This window comes from Symphalangus syndactylus, chromosome 16, assembly GCF_028878055.3.
Source record: "Symphalangus syndactylus isolate Jambi chromosome 16, NHGRI_mSymSyn1-v2.1_pri, whole genome shotgun sequence".
Lineage (NCBI taxonomy): Eukaryota > Metazoa > Chordata > Mammalia > Primates > Hylobatidae > Symphalangus > Symphalangus syndactylus.
Genome location: NC_072438.2, coordinates 65,471,923 through 65,493,230, shown reverse-complemented (window position 1 = coordinate 65,493,230; position 21,308 = coordinate 65,471,923). Strand labels below are relative to the sequence as shown.

Below are 21,308 nucleotides of genomic sequence, written 5' to 3'. Positions count from 1 at the left end.
AAAGTCTCTGAAGATGAGTAATCTGCCTTTCTCACAGGCCAGCTCCAGGGGTCTTCTCCTTGTCCTGGCTAACTCTCCCATCCAGTGTTCTGTTCACCTCCTCCTCTAAGTGGACTGGTTGATTAAAGGCTTACACAATGATGGCCCTCAAGGTATTTGCAGGTTAGGAGAGGGCAGACTCTATCACAGTCCAGGCATCCAGCCCTGGATCTTCCTCATACCCCACTGGGATCATGTCCACAAGACTCCTCAGGGTAGGAGACTTGGGGAGGGGTTAGAGGAAACCTGAGTTTCCTTGACCAGTAAGCATGGTTCAGAGAGCATGGAACAAGGCTTGGGGTGGGCACTCAATGCATGTTATTAATAGTTCGGCCATCTTGCTGTCTGCCTTGTGAAGGAGCAAATCGATGTTCTTTTTGGAAATGTTGATCCTTAGACTATAATTTAAGTGTTTAGTTGGTATTTAAAAATGAGAATGGGAAATTTCAGAGTGTCCCTCCTCCAACTCCCAAGTAAAAATACTAAAAAAGAAAATAAGTCACGGCAAACATTATCTAAAACTCACTAGCGGTCACCTCACAAGAAAGGGAAGACAACATCATGCATAAACTTCAAAAAGTGGTGGCTAAGGGAAGAAACAGAAGGTTCTGGTGCCACCGGAGGAAAGCTAATCTTCCCACCTATTCTCTACGTCCAGAAGCAATACTGGGGGAAGACAGATAATTCTTCTGATAAGCCTGTGAATTCTCTCTAATACACTCCAGGTTGGAGAAGCAAACTCTAAGGTGAGTGAGCAGCCTAGGAAGGTCAAGGAAAATCCTTCAGCAGAAAAGTCCTAAATACCACAACAGGATCACACGAGAGGCAGAAGGGGGATGAGCTGCCAGGGCTGGCCCTGCCCTGGTACAGGGCACTGAATGAGATCTCAGAAAATGGAACGGAATCTGGGTCCCCAGTAAGGACTACCCTGGAGACCAGCACAGCTAACATTTATGTCACAGAAGAGTGGATTCAAAGCCACACTCAAATCGCAGTTCTGAGGGGAAGGCAAATTTATCACACTGGATTAGAACTTGCAGAAGCACTTGTCATCCATCAGCCAGATCAAAAGAACTAGTGCGACCCCTATTCATATAGCACAGCAAATTCCTGAGAGCCTGAGAGAATACTGATAAAATGATTGACACAGACATATCCTGGCTAAGATTCTTAACCTTAAAGACAAAGATTTCTTTGGAAATCCAGGCAGAAAAGCAAATCATTTTCAAAGAGGGAAATTTAGGTTGTCTGCATACTTCTCCACAGTAAATTTAAATGCCAGAATCTTGAAATAAAGACCATGTAGATTGCTTATAAAAATGAAACATTAGCCGGGTGCAGTGGCCCATGTCTGTAATCTCAGCACTTTGGGAAGCCGAGGCAGGAGGATTGTTTGAGGCCAGGAGTTCTAGACCATCTTGGACAACAAAGCAAGACTCTGTCTCTACAAAAAATTTTAAAAATATTAAAGCTGGGCATGGTAATATGTGCTTGTAGTCCCAGGTATTCGGGAGGCTGAAGTGGAGGGATTTGTGCCCAAGAGTTCAAGGCTGCAGGGAGCTGTGATTGTGCCACTGCAGTCCAGCCTGAGTGACGAAGCAAGACCCTGTCTCAAAAAATAAAAAAGAAAGAAAGAAAAAGGAAGGAAGGAAGGATATCTTGTACTAAAAAAGACCAAGGGATGCTGCTGGGATAGGAAACAACAGGGAATAGTTTGCTGGCTTATCTTAGAAGAGCAGAAGAGAGAAGTTTCAAAGAGGGAAGATTAATACGAGTAGTTCATAAAATTTGACCAGGGACAGTGTGGTTAAGGGAAGAGAGTCTTTCTGAGGCATTTCTATTATGGAATTAAACCCAGGTAAACTGCCTGATTAACAGTAAGTGTGTTCCTCACACATTTCAACTTGCACTAGAAGGAAGAAGCCCTGGAGGTCTTCTGGACAACTGCTTTTTCAGGGATTAAGGAGGGTGGGTGAAATAAATTGGGCTTGGACTGGAGTAAAAAGAAGAGTGACACCAGCCACAAAGTGTGCACCAGGCCCCGGGAGAATGAGAGTGCAGGGTGTGCTGAGGGCCTGGCTGTTACCTGAAGCTGAACCACACTGTTGAGTAACTCCAAATTCCAGTCTATGTACGAGAGAGCTTTGCCTCCAGTGATTCACTATCCTGTAATAGTCCAGTCTGTGAGCTGTTTCAGTCAAAGTATCCCGGGATCTCTTCTTTTTGTATCGTGTTCTTACGTTCCCAGTGCACAGTGGCATATTAATACTTGGAGAAATCTTGCTTTAAAGAACAGCACTTACAGCTACGTTTCTAAAATGTGAACATAGAATCCTTTTTCCCTGTGATGGCTAGGAGCAAGAGTTTGGAAAATACTGCCACATGCTGATATAAAACAGTTTTCAATATGTAAGTATCTAATAAGGTCATGTTGAGAGAGTACATATAAAAGGAGAATGGGGGGAAAAAGAAAGGTGATAGCTTTGGGGCCTGTGAAGGAAAATCTTACCCACTCCTGGAAACAAGTTACTTGCTGGTGAAAATAGCCCAAGCACCTTTTGGTTTCAAGTTGTTGTGGGCTGGATTAGTTAAATGATACATACACAGATGAGGAGGGGGCCGTCAGTCTTTTGTTAATGCCCTCTGGGGCCCTGGCCTGACACCTGTTGCTGTCAAGGTGCTTAACTGATCATTCCTATAGCTAACATATGGAAAAAATCAGTCTTGGTTTCTCACCAGTATTAAGAACAAGACTAGAATAAAGGGTTGAACTGAATATTTCCCAGCAGGTTTTTACTAAATCCTACGTGCAAACCAATAGTCAGGCCAGGGGTTCTTATGAACCCAAACTTCGGTGAGGCATTGTGTTGACACCTGGGAAGATGCCCTTTCAGAACGGGCTTAGGACCCAAAAGGAAGCAAAGGAAAGGTTAGTTCAGAGAATATTTTGATATTTTGGGTTTTTTTAAAAAAAAGTTTAGTCTTTTGTAACCTTAAATTGTTCTTAGGAAAAAGAATTTTAGCTTCATGATCAGAAAAGCAACATGTTAGAGTCAAGCTTACAGTTTACAAGGAAGGGAGCTAAATAGATCTGCAAGATAGACCCTCTGTTATAACATTTATTTTGTGTCCAAGCTCCATTCAGTTGAGTACAAGTCTATTGGCAGGGGTTATCTATTGTGTTAAAACAATTGCTAAGCTATAGAGTATTAAAATCTAATACTGAACAAAATCTGGGAGCAAATAAATTCTAGTTAAATGGAATTCTTTTTTTTCTTTTTTGAGATAGGGTTCGCTTTGTTACCCAGGCTGGAGTGCAGTAGTGCAATCTCAGCTCACTGCAGCCTCCGCCTCCTGGGTTCAAATGATTCTCCTGCCCCAGCCTCCTGAGTAGCTGGGAGATGCACACCACCATGCCTGGCTAATTTTTATATTTTTGGGGTTTCACCATGTTGGCCAGGCTGGTCTTGAACACCTGACCTCAGGTGATCAGCCTGCCTCGGCCTCCCAAAGTGCTGGGATTACAGGCATGAGCCACCGCACCCAGCCTGGTTAAATAGAATTATGTGAAAGAATAAACTTGAGAAGCTAACAAAAATTTGTATTACTTCTGTACTCCAAATGAGAGAATGGCAAGAAGACTGGCTTCTGTCTTCATGGAGCTTATAGTGGTATTTACAAAAGACAACAAACAAAAGGCATGTTTCAACCAAAGGCCACAGAAAGGGAGAGGAATGAGGATTTGGGGAGTTTCATTTATGCTTGATTCATTGTCTTGTGATATTCTGTGTTTGAAGAGAGGCAGCCCAGCATGAGGAGGTGGAATGCGGGTGGGAACACAGTCTGTGGAATCAGAAAGGCATGAGATTGACCCCAGCCTTGTTTAGTCGTGTTATGCCTTTGGGCAAGTTACCTAACCTCTCTGAGCTTTAGTTTCCTCATAGAATTCCTATTCATGGCTTGAGAGGAATAAACAGCAGCATAATGTGTATCTGGTATATAGCAAGTCCTCAATAAATGATGAATATTTTTAACAGTTAATATATTGGGCAAAGATGATAAGAGATGGAGGGTATATCTGGGCAAGAGGTTTAAGGAATTGGATGGGAACCTGGAAAGGAAGAAACGAGGTAGAAGGCTATGAAAATAGTATGAGTTTAAAAGGCATATGGAGTTACTAGATGAATGTTTGTTAATTTGAACACTAGTATAATTACTTCTAACAAGAAAAAATAGTCTTTTTGGAGTCCCTACATTCACTCAGCAAGGCATTTCATTTTGCTCCCATCAGTATCTATTAAATTTTAGTGAATAAATATTTAGTAATAGAATCTCATTTTTTCTAAAGCATAGAATCTCTCTTCTTTCCCATTTTATTACAAGCAAATAAATAAATTTTCTAATTATACCATGCTGCAAATAATTTATCTGGAAGCCCTGTTATATGGAAATCCATGCCTAGGCAGGTATGTTTAGGACACTTCTTGTGGGAGTTGGCATAAAAACTCCAATCTCAAAAAATTTTAGGGTCTGTAGCAGCACACTCAGAAGCATTTTCCCTGGAAGTTGCCAATCTAAGCAGCTGTGGCCAATCATAATCCATAGCAAATCCATTGGCCACATTTATTTATTTCTTCCAGGTTGACAGGTAATGGGGAAAGCAAATGCATTCTGGAAGCAATGACCTTCGAAAACTGCTTTTTTTTTTTTTTTTTTTTTTTTTGAGACGGAGTCTCGCTCTGTCGCCCAGGCTGGAGTGCAGTGCGAAAACTGCTTTTGATAATACCAGTGTCTTGGGATGACAGCCATCTATGCTGGCTTTGCAGCCTCTCCACCTCTGCTTGGCTGAGTCAGATGGCTTTGCTTGGCTTCAGCCAGTAGGAGATGGCAAAATCTGGGGGCACTTGTGACCTAGTGCCACTTGGGTGCCACCTACTGCTCTCTACCAGCCTTTGCTGTGGGTAAGGAGGCATCTGAGGGCATAAATTTAATGGGCTTCTGGTGGGAAACCTCTCTTCCAACAATCATTGTTTGACTCTGGCATCATAAATCACAAATACATTTACATATTACAAACAGAAGTAAGTAAAATGCAGTTTCATGATTCCTAGAATAATATAATATAAAATGATTTATAATATAAAATGATCAAAATATCATGGGGCTGGTAATAAAATTTTAATGCTAATAAAAGTAATAAAATTATAGACAGTGTGCAATTATTTTGATATTATTATATGTCAAATGCTGTATTAAGCACTTACAACGAATCTCATGTAGTGATTATAATGTGCTGGCGAAGTAGGTGGTATTCTACTCATTTTTTCAAATGAAGAAAGACATACACGGAAAGAGGTAAAGTGAAGGTCACATAGCTAGTAAATACATTAGTCATGCTTAAACCCCAGGTCTACTGACTTTGAAGTCTACATTATATGGCAAACAACTCTCATGTTAGGCTCTGTACCATTAATAACGTTAGTAATGGATAACCTGGAAACTCTGCACATTGGTTTAAAATGGGTTCGTTAAAACTGCTCTATCTATTTCATGGGACATTATAAGTAATAAAAGACATAAACATTTTGAAAGTCCTTTGAAAAAAGTTAAAATCGTATGTACATATTAGTAATCATATGTATACATACACAGATGGTGCCCTATTTATGACAGTTCAAATTAACGATTACTTGACTAAAAGCCATATGCATTCAGTAGAAACCATGGTACAGTATTCAATAAATTACATGAGATAGTCAACACTTTATTATAAAATAGGCTTTGTGTGAGATGATTTTGCCCAACTGTAGGCTAATGTAAGTGTTCAGAGCATGTTTAAGGTGGGCTAGGCTAAGCTATGACATTTGGTAGTTAGGTATATTAAATGTGTTTTCAGTTTATAATATTTCCAACTTAAGAATGTTTATAAGGATGTAACCCCATCATAAGTCAAGGAATATCTGCATATATACTCTATATAAATAAATAATACACTTACGCTTTAAACATAAACATGCTAACATACATACAGAGGCACGATGGTATGTGGAGAAAGTATTAAACTTGCAATCTGAAGACTTGGATTTTAGCCTCAGATATATGATTTGAATATGTCACATCTCAACACTCACTTGTGAAATGGGGGCGATAATTACACTTAATAAAGAATTTTCCCATCTAAAGACTGTATGTACAATATACCACATATTTATGTATATGTATATTATTATTTAATTATTTAATAATTATTTATTTTCTACTTACATACTCCAGAATTATAAAAAATAGAATTTCAGAATTTTAAAAAATTTTGCTACAACAGAAATTTAATTCTTTTCTTTATCTTGCTTCCCCAGTTATATAAAATAAACATATACTTTCTAATTGTGATATATTTTAACGTTCCTAAATGAAATGGTAAATTACTTAGTATTTCTAGCATTGTTTAAGAAAAATAGCAGTGGCAGGATCAAGAGTTGGCAGACCTGACTTAAAAAGTTTCTTGTTCAGAAAATAAATGCTTACTTTATGACACATACACGAGTTTATTTTCTGCAGTATTGTTCCAAAATAACACTTTTGGAAACAACGCAAATTGTTAAATTGATTAAGCTTGTCACCCATTTACTGAAATATTATGCAACTCTAAAGAATAACCAATTACTCTTTATTAAAATGTGGAAAGATATACAGGATTTATATATGTTAAAAAAACAAGGATCAGAGCATTGCACATAATATTCTACTTCATGAGTAAAAAGCCGGGGTGGGGGGTAGTATTTATGTTTGTATTTGCTTCTGTGAACATAAAGAAACTTCAGATGGACATATAAGAAATTAAGCAGAGTGGTTTCTATAGGGTAGGGGCTGGAAAGACCCAGAAAGCGGCAGATGAGGGTTAAAGGTAGCTTCACTGTACACCATTTTACACTTACTGCTTTTTCAGTCAGAATGTAATTTCTACTTAAAAGATAAAAGAATTCAAATGCTTTTTAAAAAGGTGAATGCTTTAAAGGGGTATTATTCAGAGTTTAAAGTTATGAATCAGATTGCTTAATCCAGATGTCAAATGAAGTCAATCAAGTTTAAGAGGGATTGAGTTTTGATTTGTGGAAGAGGTGAATGAAGAGAGAACAGGATACATTTTGGAGCATAATACATCTGGAGGCATCAGATGCTGAGGGGGTTACATTGATAACAGGATTTAGAATGTGAACTGTGGCATGGGCTACTGACAGTGAGGAGGCATTCAGGAGCAGGGAAGGGTTGCAAAGGAGAGGAGAAGGAGAACAAGGATAAACTCTGTCTGCTCTGCAGTTCTGCCTGGGTCCCTTGTAGCTTTACTTCACCAAAAATCAGATCTTGTCAGGCCTTCAGAGTCAGAAAGAGGACTTGGTTAGCATTTGTGGCAACTCACTGAAAAGCGTGACACCAGGCAACGTGTGTCACCACCGTGCTCTACCACCACCCACACTGGAGCTGGAGCGAAACAAAGATGGAAGAAAGTTCCCAGGGATTTCTGCCTAACATCAGAACTCCTTCCCTGGCATGAAGTCACAGCCATAAAATGGAGGTTATAATACTTAATTTTTTATCCGAGGTGAAGAAATAAGAGAAATACGGGACCTTTTAGAAAGTCTCACAAAAGTAACAGTTCTGAATTATGACCCGGTATTGAAATAAGATGACAGATGAGGAGGAGATGCAATGTGAAACAAGGATGAACGTTTCTGGAAGACAGATGGTCATGGGGTCATTCCAAACTTGCTTTCTGTGTGTTTGAATTAGCAGAGGACTTGATCACTAAGCTGTTTACGAGCAAGGAGAATACTGAACTCAGGAAGATAACATATCGCAAGATGTTTCTACAGTACAAAAACGAAAAACAACCTTTAGGCTTAGAATTGCTTTAACTAGACCATACTCTGGTAAGGAGAAAGATGCGACTACGAGTAGTGTGGTCACTTGTAGGCATCTTTTTCCCCCCTCACAATAAACAACAGTTGCACATCATTTACCTAAAATATTAATCATCTCAGGCATGTGTGAGCTTCTTACATGCAGTCACTCTACCACATCCCAGAGAATTGCAGTGATATCTCAGGTAGAAATTTAAACTATTTACCCGAAAGGAAAGTACTCCTTTGTCTAGCTCATTTTCCTAACTATATATTACTTTATGAATCAGAAAAGTTCAGAAAACTTTATACTGAGAAATAGAAAATAGCTAAAATGTGAAGCACAAAGTACCATTTCATGAGTCCCGTTCCTTCCTCATTTGAATACTGGGCTTAGGAAACATGATGAATTGTGTGGATATTTGCAGTCACTTAAAGGAGGGCTTGTCATCTCTGTACTATTGACATTATGGCCTGAATAATTCTTTGTTGTGGGGTTGTCCTGGGCATTGCAGGATGTTCAACAGCATCCCTAGCTTCTACTCACTAGAGGCCAGTAGCACCCTCCAGTTGTGGCAATAAAAAATGCCTCCATACATTGGCAAATGTCCCCTGGGGGTCAAAATTGCTCCCTTTGGGAACTGCTGACCTAGAGGATAGCTCATTTCCTGTCTAACTCCTCTGTGTTGATAGGGGTAACGTACCTCAGTCTCATTCAACAGAAATGAAACCCAACAAAGGAAGTAAATGCAATGGTTATCATTAAGCAAAACCACGTATCAATGAAGTGAATGTATTCCCTCTCCCTTCCCCCAACAAAACCCCAGCTGACCAAGGCATTTTCTCACAGAATGAAGACTTCCTACTTTTCCAGACCTCCCACACGAAAGAAAAAAACAAGACAAAGAAAATTCATTATACACATATGAGTACCAGATAGAGAATCATTCCTTGTTACGAAACTTTCCCCAGAAGCTAAAACATTCTCTGCCTTGGAGTAAACCATACTGAATAGCAAACGAGAAAATAACTCACTGTTTCCAGAAGAGGTTTTGTGGAATTTCGTCAGGTCAACATTTGGTGGTCTGTTGGGTTTTGGTGGAGGTGGACCCAAGGTAAACAAGGGAGGCAATGGCTTCTGTTTTGGGGTGGCTGAATTCTTATCTCTCTTTTCCTTTTCCTGGCTTTGGCCCCATGGCCCCCCCACTGTCAGCTTAGAAGGGGCCTTAGGGAACCTGGCAGGAGGAGTCCCTGAGGCCAACTCTTCCTGATTCATTTTGCTCTGGAAGGTGTTCTTAGCAGCATCTATCTTCCTATCTTCCTTTTTTTCTTCACCATTTTTGGAGAGGCCTGGGCCTCCCCTGCTCGCAGCAGGTTTCAAAACCACTCCAGGAAAGGGCGAACTTGAAATCTCCCCTGCATGGTCTTTATTTTCTGAGTCTTCCCTTGCTGGTTTTAAAGGGCCGCTTTTGGACCTGACTCCCAGGGGAGCTGGGGACCCTTTTGATGAAGACACATTCTTCACGGGGCTTTCGTCTTCATGGGAGTTCTCGGTACTCAGGGGCGGCTTCTGGCCAAAGGCAGGTTTGGGGAAGAGGGGCTTGGGTTCAAGATCTTGTGATGCTGACATAAATTTCCCTTTAATCCCAGTCAATTTGGGGAACACTTGCTTCTGTTCATTTTCCAGGGTTGGAGGAGTAGGCCCAGATTTTGGGCCTAGTGGCTTTAAGTCATGGTCTTGGTTTACACTGTGAAGAGACGGCTTGTTTCCAGGAGGCCAGGGAAATGTAGGTTTGGAATCTTCTTTGGGCAAGTTGATGGGCTTGGGGCCTACAGGTTTCGGAAATCCTACTTTCGCCTCGGGGTCTCTGGTGGTCAAGTTGGCTGGTGTTCCGAATCTTTGGCCCGCTCCAGTGGGCTTTAGAAACGGGGGCTTGGGTTCTTTGTCAGGCTTTTCCTCAGAAGAAGGTTTGACTGCCACAGGTGGCTTTGGGGACCCAAACTTAGGTACATTGCTGGGTCCTGCAGGAGGGCTGGCATTTCCTTGGTTGTTGAATAAGTTCTTTCTTGCTTGTATTCCTGAAGATGAGTTTGGCCCTGTGACTCTGAAGGGTCGGCTATTGACTGAGACATCCTCTGTCGGGTTGTTCCCTGTGTTAAATTTCTCCATGAGGGACTTTACATCCGCCTTTCCATCCTACAAACATAGGGAACAAAAACTAGCTGAGAGACAAAAGTCTTACTTGCACAGTTTAAAATACTATACCTTAAAGAGCTTCCTGGTTTGAGGCCTGCAGCGTTGCTGATTGGTTAGCAAGATATTGTAACATTTATCTTCCTCTCTGGCAAAATAAGTTGCGAGAGTTTCTTGAAAGAGGAAGGCTATGGTTGTGCATATAGTTTTTCTTTTGGTTATCTCGGACTGACCTGCTTATTTTTACTTAAAGAACAAATCCTTTCTTTCTTCTCACTGTTTCTCTAGCTATCTTGTTGGATTTACTCTAACTTGGTATTATTTATTTTTAAAGTTTCACTTGAAAAAATATGGAAGTGACTAAAAAAAGATTTCTTCCATATTTTATAATTGAAACTCTTAAGTAGAAACTACCTTTAAAAAATGAAAGTAAGTTCTTCTGTAAATTGAGGCTGTGTGCTTTAGACAGCATGGCCGTGTTTAACATACATCTCTGTGGTTTACAAGAGTTTTTTTTTTTTTTTTTTTTTTTGCTTCTATCCATATTTAAGTTCTGTTTGTTAACAGGGAGATGTGGCAGAAAAACCTCACTCATTTTTATAAGTAAGTAATAAAATGACTTCTTCTACTTATTTGTAATTATTTATCACTAATGATTCACCTGCATCCATACTAGCAGGTGAGTACACTCACTTTCAGAATTGTTCTGTTTAGAGGTCATGGTCTGGAGGCACAAGCGGGAAGATAAGGAAGAGGTAATAGGGACAGGCTGTCAGTCTCATTTCCAGACCTTTCTTTCCACAGGCATCCCTTTTTCTTAGAGGTGCTTTTACTGGGTCTCCCTTGCTTGTCTAGAATTAAGGTATTACTTAGCAAAGATAATAGGCATTCACTTTTCTCTGTGAATGTAATCCCATTTTACCTGGGAAAATTAATGGTGTGTTTGCTCTTTGTCTCGAAAGCAAGGAGTTTAAATTTTTAGTTCTTTTAGAAATATTTGAAAATTGGAGGCTTCCAAAAAATCACTGAAGTTAACCAATGTGGCCATGACAATTTCCCTTTTCGTGCTTTAAAATTCACCCTTAACGTGCTTTTCTACTTCTCATCCCCCACCTTTCATTGCCCCATACCCAGGCACATTTCATCTTTCAAGGTGCAAAACCAGGTCCCTCCAGCTGGGAAGGTTGCTCCCACCTCCTGACTCATGCACACTTCAGGTGCTTCTACAAGCCCCTATGTTACTTCCTCTTAGAGTGATGAGAACTACCATTTAGTGGGGGGTAAATACATGTGCTTTGTTCTATATTGTCCCGTCTCATTCTTACAGTAGTTCTAAAAGAATGACATGATTTAACCCCATTTCACAAGAAAGGAAAATGAGGCTGGAACTGCAGGAGGATGGCATGGCCAGAGCATGAGAACTGGGTTTAAATCCTAGCCAGAATTGTCATGTGCCTTAAACATGGAATTTGTAAAATGCCTGTCTGGTGTACAATATGGGTTCAATATATGGAAATTATTATTAGAACTGTTAGGTAGCAACTCCAGGCCTTGAATACGCTACCTAACAGTTCTAGGAACTGTGAGCACAGGCAGGCAAACTCAGGTGTGTCTGGGGCTCTGAAGTCCAGAAAATGTCTCATTTCTTTTTGTATCCCTGCATCACCTAGACCAGGGCCTGGCTCCCTCAGGATTCTAATATATGCTTGGGGAATGAGGGCAGGCACTCAGATGAATACTGTGCATAGTGATTTTACAAGAAATGGTGCCCTCAGCAAGAGTTTCTCTCCATACCAAACTGTAGGGCATGTGTATTTGCAGGGTGGGAGGCTGGGGATTTAGGCAGGAGCAGAAAAGCTAACAAGAGCAGCAATTTCCAACTTGAATTTTGTGAGTTTAATTGACCTCCCTTATCTGAGTTGTTGGAAACTGCTTGTTTTCTACCTTTCCTCCCTTTGCCACTTTTCTACCACCCCTGACTTCCTCAAATCCTCAAGCAATTCCTGAAGGCAAGAGGCAGGAAGACAGCAGAACAAGGGAGAATTTGGGTGCTTGGGGGAGGGAATAGGAGAGAATGGGTTCTTCCCTGAACCTTCAGAGATCAGAGTTGCAGAGACCCCAAACGTCAGTACAAGGGGCATAATTATGGCAGTACCAAGAACAAAAATTTGCCCCCTAACTGAAGGAAGTCTGTCTCTGTGGAAGATGCCTTTTATTCTAGACTTAATTCCATATCATATAATGTATATTCTAGATTTATAACAGGAGGCTACATAGCTGAGTGACTAAGCACAGACTTAGGAGCCAGGTGGCCTGGGTTTGAATCTTACTAGCTATTTAACCTTGGACAAAAGACATCAAAATTCTTTGGGCTTAGTTTTCTCACCTCCCTAATGGGAATAATAATGTGTAGCCGTAGGACTGTTAGGAAAATTAAACAACTTCCTATGTGTAAAACACTTTAAAGAGTACCTGGCACATTGGAGGATTTCTGATTTTTATAAATCAGGTGAAATGTTAGATATTCTCTAGTCCCTTCTCTCGCTGCATCGGTGAGGAAATGGAAAGCAAGAGTTTTAAGTGGTATCCTACTCACGTGGCAACTTTATGTCTTGGATTTCATGGGGGGAAACCCATGAAATACCCTAGCCCATTATCAAACTCAGTGTCCTGGTTTTGGAAGTGGTAGATTTGGATTGGAACGTAAGTCTCTCAGCTGCCAACCCAGACCCAGGAAGCAGTGCAATGTCAAAGTTAACAGCACAGGCTCTGGGGTTATGACTTGAGTTCAAACCTTGACTTTGCCATTTTGCTAACCACGTGATCTAGCATGGTAGTTATCCTCTCTGAGGCTCAGTTTTCTACATCTTTAAAATGAGAATAATAACAGTATCTATAGCTCACAGGGTTTTTGTTTTAAAATAAGGATTAAATGGGCAAAGGCATGTAAAATTCTTAGATAAGAATTGCATGTAATATATATGTAATAATTATCTGCCATCTCTGTTTTTCTAATTTGCTAGTCAGAAAACATTATTTTCTCTATGTGACCAAATTCTGAAGTTGCAATTATTAATGTTATGTCCTAATTTTAAATTAAAGTAGCTAGAACTAACGTACTCTTGAATAACATAATAGAGTTAAGATATTTCAGTTTGGTTTACCTACAGTGTGAGACTTTTCACCGGATGTTGAAAGACGGGGAAAGAAAGAGCAACAAGTTCCTATGCAGGACATCTTAGAGCCCCTTAGCCACTAATATGTCTGGCAAATCAGTAGCCTGAACTTTGCAACTACCTAATCACTAATATTGGCTTCTTAGCTTCAGAGATTGTTTAATAATGATCACTGTTAATAAGTTTAGTAGATAAAATAATAAGTTTAGTAGACTCACCCTTAATCGTAATAATAATAGGTAGGTTTTTTTTCTTTAAGCATAATGATAGAAAAAGCAAAAATGATTTTTAAAATGGACATTCTTTCATTCTGATGTCATTGTGGATTGAATATCTACTCAATTATCTAGTACTTTTATTTTTACTTAAAAAAGGGTAGGGGTAATATATTCTTGAGTGATAGAGTGAAAAGTAAGCCTTCTACAACTCCTTGACTTAGTTCCCCAGTTCTAGGCTAGGCTGATGTCCTCATTTACCAGTACAGTATGAGTTTATACCTGTTGTTCTGGAATAATGATTAGCAATGTTCCTTTTTAATCTCAAACTGATCTTCCTTAAATAATAAACTACATGGTGACCTTCCCTAGTTCTCTCTAGAGGCAATCACTGTCACCAATTTCCTATGTATGTTGCTAACCGGTGCATATGCAAACATAAACACACACATATTCATTCACACACATACACCCTTCCTTCTCCCACTTTTCACATAGATGGAAACATCTACTCTGCACCTTGCCTTTTTCTAGGGCTGATATTCGGTAGATATACACCAGTACAGGTGGATGTATGATCAGCAACCATTGGGATTGTTTGGTACCTATGTCAATTCCAGTTGTTAAATATTTTCAATATTCACCCTACTTTTTCCCTTGCCAGTTGGATCATATTGGTGCATGTTATTTGCAGAACCTTTTTAACTTAGTGATATCAAGATTGGGCTTCTACTTATTCATCAGAGGATATATTTCACAATCTGGAAGACATCAGAGTTTATGATGTTTTAGTAAAACAAAAATTTCATTTGCAATTTCTTTTCCAAAGCCATTAGAAGCAATTTGTTATTATTGCTACCTGCTATCTATCCATATAATTCTTAGTCCAGATTACTCACAAACATTGCTCACAAACACAGATTTAATAGTAGAAAATCTCTTCATAGAAATTAATTTCCTTTAGCCCCCATATATTTTGCCTTTCCTCAGAATTATGTCTCTTCAGTGGTATAAACTTTCACATTTGCCCCAGACCTTGGGAAAATGTCTGTTAACAAAAATGCTTTTGTTACATCCTCTAGATTGACAGTTAACAAACCCAGTTTTCAGAAAATCTTTTTGAGTTTTAGCAATCTGCATAAAAGTAATGAACCAAGTAAACCGTTAAAGGCTGAGATGGCATGAAGGACAGACATCCCATCTTTTCTGTTCCTAGAAAGAAAATTGTCCCTTTTGTAGTCAGTTCATCTACATAGTTTCATTTGGAAAACTAAAAATATATTATCTCTATTACTGGGAACAGGATTTTGTTTTGTTTTAGTTTTATTGTTATATTACTCATGGTTTTAAATATTTCTTGGATATTATGCTAATCTAGTGGTTCTTAAATGGAGGTGGGGTGGGTGGGGGAATTTCCCCCCCGGGGGATGTTTATCAATATCTGGAAGCATTTTTGACTAAAATGACCAGCCAGGCAAGGGGTTGGGCAGAGGCCAGGGATGCTGCACGTCTGTCCTATAGGAGAGCCTCCCACAAGCAAGAATTATCAGTCCAAAATGTGGATAGTGCCAAGGTTGAGAAACCCTGAGCTAATTCTATTGCTCTTGAATTACTGAAATTAACTTACCCGGAAGTCTGCTTTTAATTTTTTTTTACCATAGACTACACTCTTAACACCTACAAATAACTGTATAGAAACTAAATGAGCCACTACTAGCAATGGTTTTTAAAGTTGCCCACCTTTGAAAGTCTCATCTTTAGCATGTTCTTTAAAATACAAAAGAAATAAAACTTCCATAAATCATGGGTAACTAATGAATTTAAAATGACTTCGAAGCCAGATTTTACCTCCTTAAGATATGTTTGTGTCACTTTTGCAATTAAAGCAAGAGGAGAATGAATCTCTGCTGTGGCTGCTGTTACTCTTCCCTATATAAAGCCCATAAAAAAGGGAATAAAATGGCTTCATTTGATTGCATGTAATGCTTCTAATCATGGTGGAGGCAGTAAATGAATAAAATAGTTTACCCAAATCGGTTTTTCAAAAAATCTTTGATAATTTTTTACCAAACATGGAGTTTCTTTATTGTTAGTTATGTTGAGATAAAGTCGTTTGTTACCCGTAACTTATTTGGTCTCAACTGCTGGTTCTTCTTATGGAACAAAATTTGTTTCTGCCACTGCCACCATTACCCATAATAGGACCCCAGTACAGTGACGTCAGAGGACATCAAGAGGCTGTGAGGGCACTCATGAGTACAGGAGAAAAGGTTCCAGGAAGCCAGCCCTCGTCCTGCCTAAGGCTTCAGAGATTGTAGCCAGGGCGGGTGAAGATGGTGCGCTGGTTAGGACACCCAGCTTCTGTGGGGGTGATGCCTTTTGTTCCTCAAACTTAGGACCTGCTTTACCAAGGCCTGACCAGGAGGAGTAACAAAAACACTGAGGAGACAGAATGTTCTCCCCTAAGCTGGAGAAACTTACCATCCTTGAGGCAGGAAGCACACTGGCAAAAATTTGTAATAGATTCAAGCAGTTCAAATTTTTATAGAGCAATAGGATTCTGCATTACTGGTTTGCATTGCCTAGATTAAAGAAAATAACACATATGTCCCCCATGACCAAGCCCTCCATCCCTTCTCACACACAACACACACAACACACACACAATGCACACACACACACACACACAGTGTTTTCTCTTTAAAGAGACTTGATCTGTTGTACCCAGTAAACCTGGAAAAGGGAATGGTTTTAATCTGAAAATAAACTTCCATAAAACTCTTTACTATTAGAAATTACCTCAAAACTACTCCAACTTAAGAGTTAACAGTTGCTGGCTGAAAATACAGTACTCCTGACGAGACCTTTCACAAGCATCGTACATAACAAGCTCCACTATAGATGATAGAATGGCAGTGATCTTTTTTATCCCGATTAACACTGTTTAAATATGTTTTTTCTTTTTTTGAGACAGAGCCTCCCTCTATCACCCAGACTGGAGTGCAGTAGTGCAATCTTGGCTCACTGCAATCTCTGCCTCCTGGGTTCAAGCGATTCTCGTGCCTCAGCCTCCGAGCAGCTGGGACTACAGGCATGCACCACCATGCCTGGCTAATTTTTGTATTTTTAATAGAGATAGGGTCTCACCATGTTGGCCAGGCTGGTCTTGAACTCCTGACCACAGGTGATCCACCACCTGCCTCAGCCTCCCAAAGTGCTGGGATTACAGGCATGAGCCACTGCACCCGGCCTATTTAGATTCTTAATGAATTATAATTTACATGTGTGTTCTCTGTTTCCCTAAGGAGATGTAAAAGCAGGAACCTGGTTTTATTTTTCCTCCTCAACAGCAATTCCCTCCCTGGCAAACAAGCAGACACACCCCTGATCCTGGCTCATCTCTTTCCATAATATGCATTGAACATACTGGCTGATGGACTGAGTTTACTTAAATTTCACCTTGACTGGTCATACAGATGGGAGTGGAGGAGACGATTTTCTTAGCTCCTTTGTTGACCTGCAGTTGTGATTTATGCACTTGCTAATAGAATATTTCATTGCAAATGGGCTGTGATGCATTCCAGTGGGCTGAGCCTCTGAGGCTGGAGAGAGCACCAGGCCCCTCTCTTCAACAGGATGTGGGAACTTGACTCTCGCCGCAAATTAAGTTCTTGGGGCAGGAGCCCGCTGCTGCAGGCTCTGGGCGAAGGCATGGGTAGGAGGACCTGGTTGCGGAAGCAGCGGTGGTAGCCCTGATTGTGACAACCCCTGTATGTTTTTCTGTAACTTGTGAAGGTGGGGATGGAACTGCAACAACCCCAGCGATGCCCTGTCTGCTATGGCCTTGCACTGTGAGGTGTCATGTGGAAGGAAACACCTGACTTAAATGGGGACTTTCTGGGTGGTGTGTGTGCCCCGCCAGGTCCCCTCGGACCTTGGCAGAAAAACCACCACAGATGTCGCTGTGCATTATCTCCTGGTCTGGTATTATTCCGAGCACTGATGATCCGGACCTTTCTCCTGTTTCTACTGTGTTCTCTCTTCCAGAGTGAATTAGAGCAGAAGAAGCAAGATAGCCTAGCAAGTAGTAAAGCTTTGATGGTGATGGTCCACCTCCCAAATGCTGGCGCCTTGTATTCTCTATAAGGCATGTGCATCAGTTGGATTTTTGTGTACCCCCTGTTTTTAGAATCAGGAGCTTGACAATCATCATCATTCTACAAATTCGAACCTTCAACATTCTCTTCCTGGTTATCCTACAAAATAGCTCCTGTACAAATAGTTTTGACTTTGCCATGGCCTCTGAGGGCTTAAGCATAAATGGATAAGGAAGTTAAATACAACTTTCTAGCCGGGCTCTAGTGCATTCCTGTGGTCCTAGGTACTCAGGAGGCTGAGGTGGGAAGACCGCTTGCGCCCAGGGGTTTGAGTTCAGCCTGAGCAATGCAGCGAGACCCTGTCTCTAGTATAAATATATACATATAAGTATATATGACTTTCTACGTGTTTCTGAGGTTTGTTTTGCTATGTGTTTTTGAGTTCTTGATGTGGATAGAATGGCGATAGGATGTAGAGAATATAGAGTGAGATGTAGATAGTATTGAACAACAAATGGTCCTAAAACCACTTATTTTTCTTATTCTATTTTATAATTTTTTATAGCAAATTTAACTTACACTTGTTTAGGATAATTCACTCAGCCTGCATGAGCTGATAATACCAAATTAGAAAATAGTTTTTCAGGAATTTACATTTTGACTAACGAACTTGTAGATAACTGAAAAATGTTTTCATAGATATCTTATTAGTGGCTTTTTTGGTTCTTAGGCTAATAGTTGATGTACACTTCATAATACAATATAAATTCTTTCATTTTTTCTGTTCCTCCAACCTCAAAGAGAGACCTAAGTTTCAACTACTATTCCTTTTTTTTTTTTTCTTTTTTTTTTGAGACGGAGTCTCGCTCTGTCGCCCAGGCTGGAGTGCAGTGGCGTGTGATCTCGGCTCACTGCAAGCTCCGCCTCCCAGGTTCACGCCATTCTCCTGCCTCAGCCTCTCCGAGTAGCTGGGACTACAGGCACCCACCACCACGCCCGGCTAATTTTTTGTATTTTCAGTGGAGACGGAGTTTCACGTGGTCTAGATCTCCTGACCTCGTGATCCACCCTCCTCGGCCTCCCAAAGTGCTGGGATGACAAGCGTGAGCCACCGCGCCTGGCCTATTTCTTATGGTTGTTCTATTTTCATGTACACCCCAACAAAAACTTTATTTTGCTAAGGACATTTGAAGTCCGAAACAAAAATCCTTGATGTCTGGGAAAGATACTGTTTGTCAAGGGAAAAATAGAAATATTATGCTTCCTTTTTTTTCCTCAGCCTTCGTGTCACTCCCAACAAACATGAAAACATAGACACACAGAGACACACGCTCCTGGGTGGTAAATTTCTTTTCTACACTCAACATGACGTTAGAAACTGAAAGTTTATTGTCTACATGGAGTGAAGTGGGGGTGGAGGAATGAGGCTATCTGTGGGGTTTTCTAGAGACTTCCTTCCCAGCATGCGAAAAGATCTGTGTGAAAACTGCTAAGAAGAGGAAGAACTCAACGAGCTAACCAGGACATGTGGCAGCAGCTGGGCACAGTGGGTGGCTCAGGCCTATAATCCCAGCACTTAGGGAGGCTGAGGCAGGAGGATTGCTTGAGGCCAGGAGTGTGAGGTTAGCCTGGGCAACAAAGCAAGACCTCATTTCTACAAAAGAATATGCAATATTAGCCAGGCACAGTGGTGAGTGCCTGTAGTCTTAGCTACTCTGGAGGCTGGGGTGGGAGGATTGCTTGAGCCCAGGAGGTCAAAGCTGCAGTGAGCCATGAGTGCACCACTGTACTCTAGCCTGGGTGACAGAGCATGACCTTGTCTCAAAAAAAAAAAAAAAAAAAAAAGGCATGTGGCAGCTTCTAGTCAATGAGAGATCCAGAGTTTGATTTGAGGAAAGTGAAAGCTATACATTAGAAATGGAAAGCTATGGAAGATTCCACAAAGAGAAATAGATAATATTTTGAAACCTCACTCTACGGAATATGCCAATGTGGGATATCCTCCCTGCCTCCAACTCTCCCCCTTGTTCCCATTCCGTTTCTTCTCCTTTAGAGCTTTGAAGAAAATGCATTCGGTATTCAGTAATCAGGATTAAATAATATAAGCACCTCACACCTCTTAGTTCACTTTTTCTGATAACTGCACAGTAACAAGACTCTGCCATAAGATGAGCATCTTTTCTCACCTTTGTTATAATGGTGCTCTTCACTTTGGGTTGCACTTTTTCTCATTAAAATTGTGATGTTTTCAATTTCAAGTTTTCCATGGTGTTCACCCTGCTCTTAGCACCCAGCCACTCTCTCTTCCCAGGCACGCTTCTCTTTCCAAAGCACTTCATGGCTTCAGCTGCTCTGGATTCTCACTTGTCCATTCATTCATGGATTCATTCATTTTCTTCTGAGTGTTCTAGAGACTCCTTGCTTACGTGCTAAATCTAGCGTGTGGCACTTTGCTATGATCTAGATTAACATCTTTGCTTTACTAAAAACACTTTTCTTGGTGAAGAAATCACCTTTACACGCCCCCTGCCAAAAAAGAAACCCCAACTCTACATATACTCATATAATTATCAAAAAATTCTAGAGTTTAGTAGTTTATACCCATTCCTAATTTCATTATTAAACCAATAATCACATTGTAAAAGAAAATTTCACATATAATATCTCATTTGATCCTCCCAAAGCCCAATTAGTTTTTAGTGTTATTAATATATAACCATAAACTGAGTCACCTAAGCCTTAGCAAGTGGTAGGATCAGAACCAAACCCAGGTTCTGATTCTAAATTCTGTGCTCACCCTATATGCCATAGGAACCAGTACTTTCATTGTCTTTCTCGTATAGTTACTAGTTTAAGTTCTCAGCTCACACACAAAACTTTTTGGCAGTTTCTTATTCTAATCCAAAATGTTTTCCACCTAACTCTAGCAATTGACCTCCTGTCCAAGAACCCCTTGTCACTGCAAGGGATGTGATAACATTTGTCCTACTTATGGTTGTGATCCTGGCAGATCTGAGACGATCAAGGAAACAGAGCAAGGCATGGGGTTTATAGGGCTCGAGGCCAAAACATCCTGATTGACTTTGCGACATCGTGGGCAATCTGAAAGGGGAAACAACTAAGAGAAGACAAACAATTCCGTTTGTTTTAAAAAACATTTAGTCTCTGTGTGTGTGTTGGTGTGGGGGTGAGGTGTTTAGGTAGATGACTATATTAGAGCTTTTTTAGCCCAACCCTGGCTCCAAACAGCTGCCCCTTAGAGTTGGTTACATGAACCATCTAACTGGTAGTTTAGGGACCCAGGACACCATTCTGGTTCATTCATTGTCTGCCTGAGATGGTGCTTATTGTTCATTTGGCTGCAGCCTCAAACTTATTACCGGAGGTGGTTGAAGAGGGGTATAAACAGATACTACAGGAGAAAGAAGTTATAATTTGGGAAGTCCCATGGCAAAAATCAGATAGATAACAACGCATTTATATATAATAACTCCGTTTGAATGAAAAAGTGAAAAAAGTGTTAACTTCTTTGGTTAGTTCAAAGAACAACAAAAAATGAAACACACCAAAACCCTTTCCTGTGTTATGCTTTTCTAAATACTAAATGGTTTTCAAAAGAAAGTACCACAGAAAGAATCATCTATTATTTCCAGATAGATTTTTCTTTTAGTTAAAAATTTAAACCAAAA

At 40.3% G+C, this 21,308-nt stretch overlaps 1 protein-coding gene across 5 annotated transcripts in view; it reads right to left on the bottom strand.

Moving 5' to 3' along the window:
* FYB1 (FYN binding protein 1) overlaps positions 1-21,308 on the bottom strand; it is a 176,119-nt gene that overhangs the window by 89,079 nt on the left and 65,732 nt on the right. For 4 of the 5 annotated variants that reach the window (XM_063619547.1, XM_055246070.2, XM_055246071.1 and 1 more), the window contains one exon: positions 8,973-10,134. In XM_063619547.1, coding sequence (XP_063475617.1) covers positions 8,973-10,107 — 1,135 coding nt within the window. In that variant the 5' untranslated portion in view covers positions 10,108-10,134. Of the gene's footprint in view, positions 1-8,972; positions 10,135-19,805; positions 19,991-21,308 lie in introns of those variants that run through there. The other variant, XM_063619546.1, reaches the window with a different exon arrangement.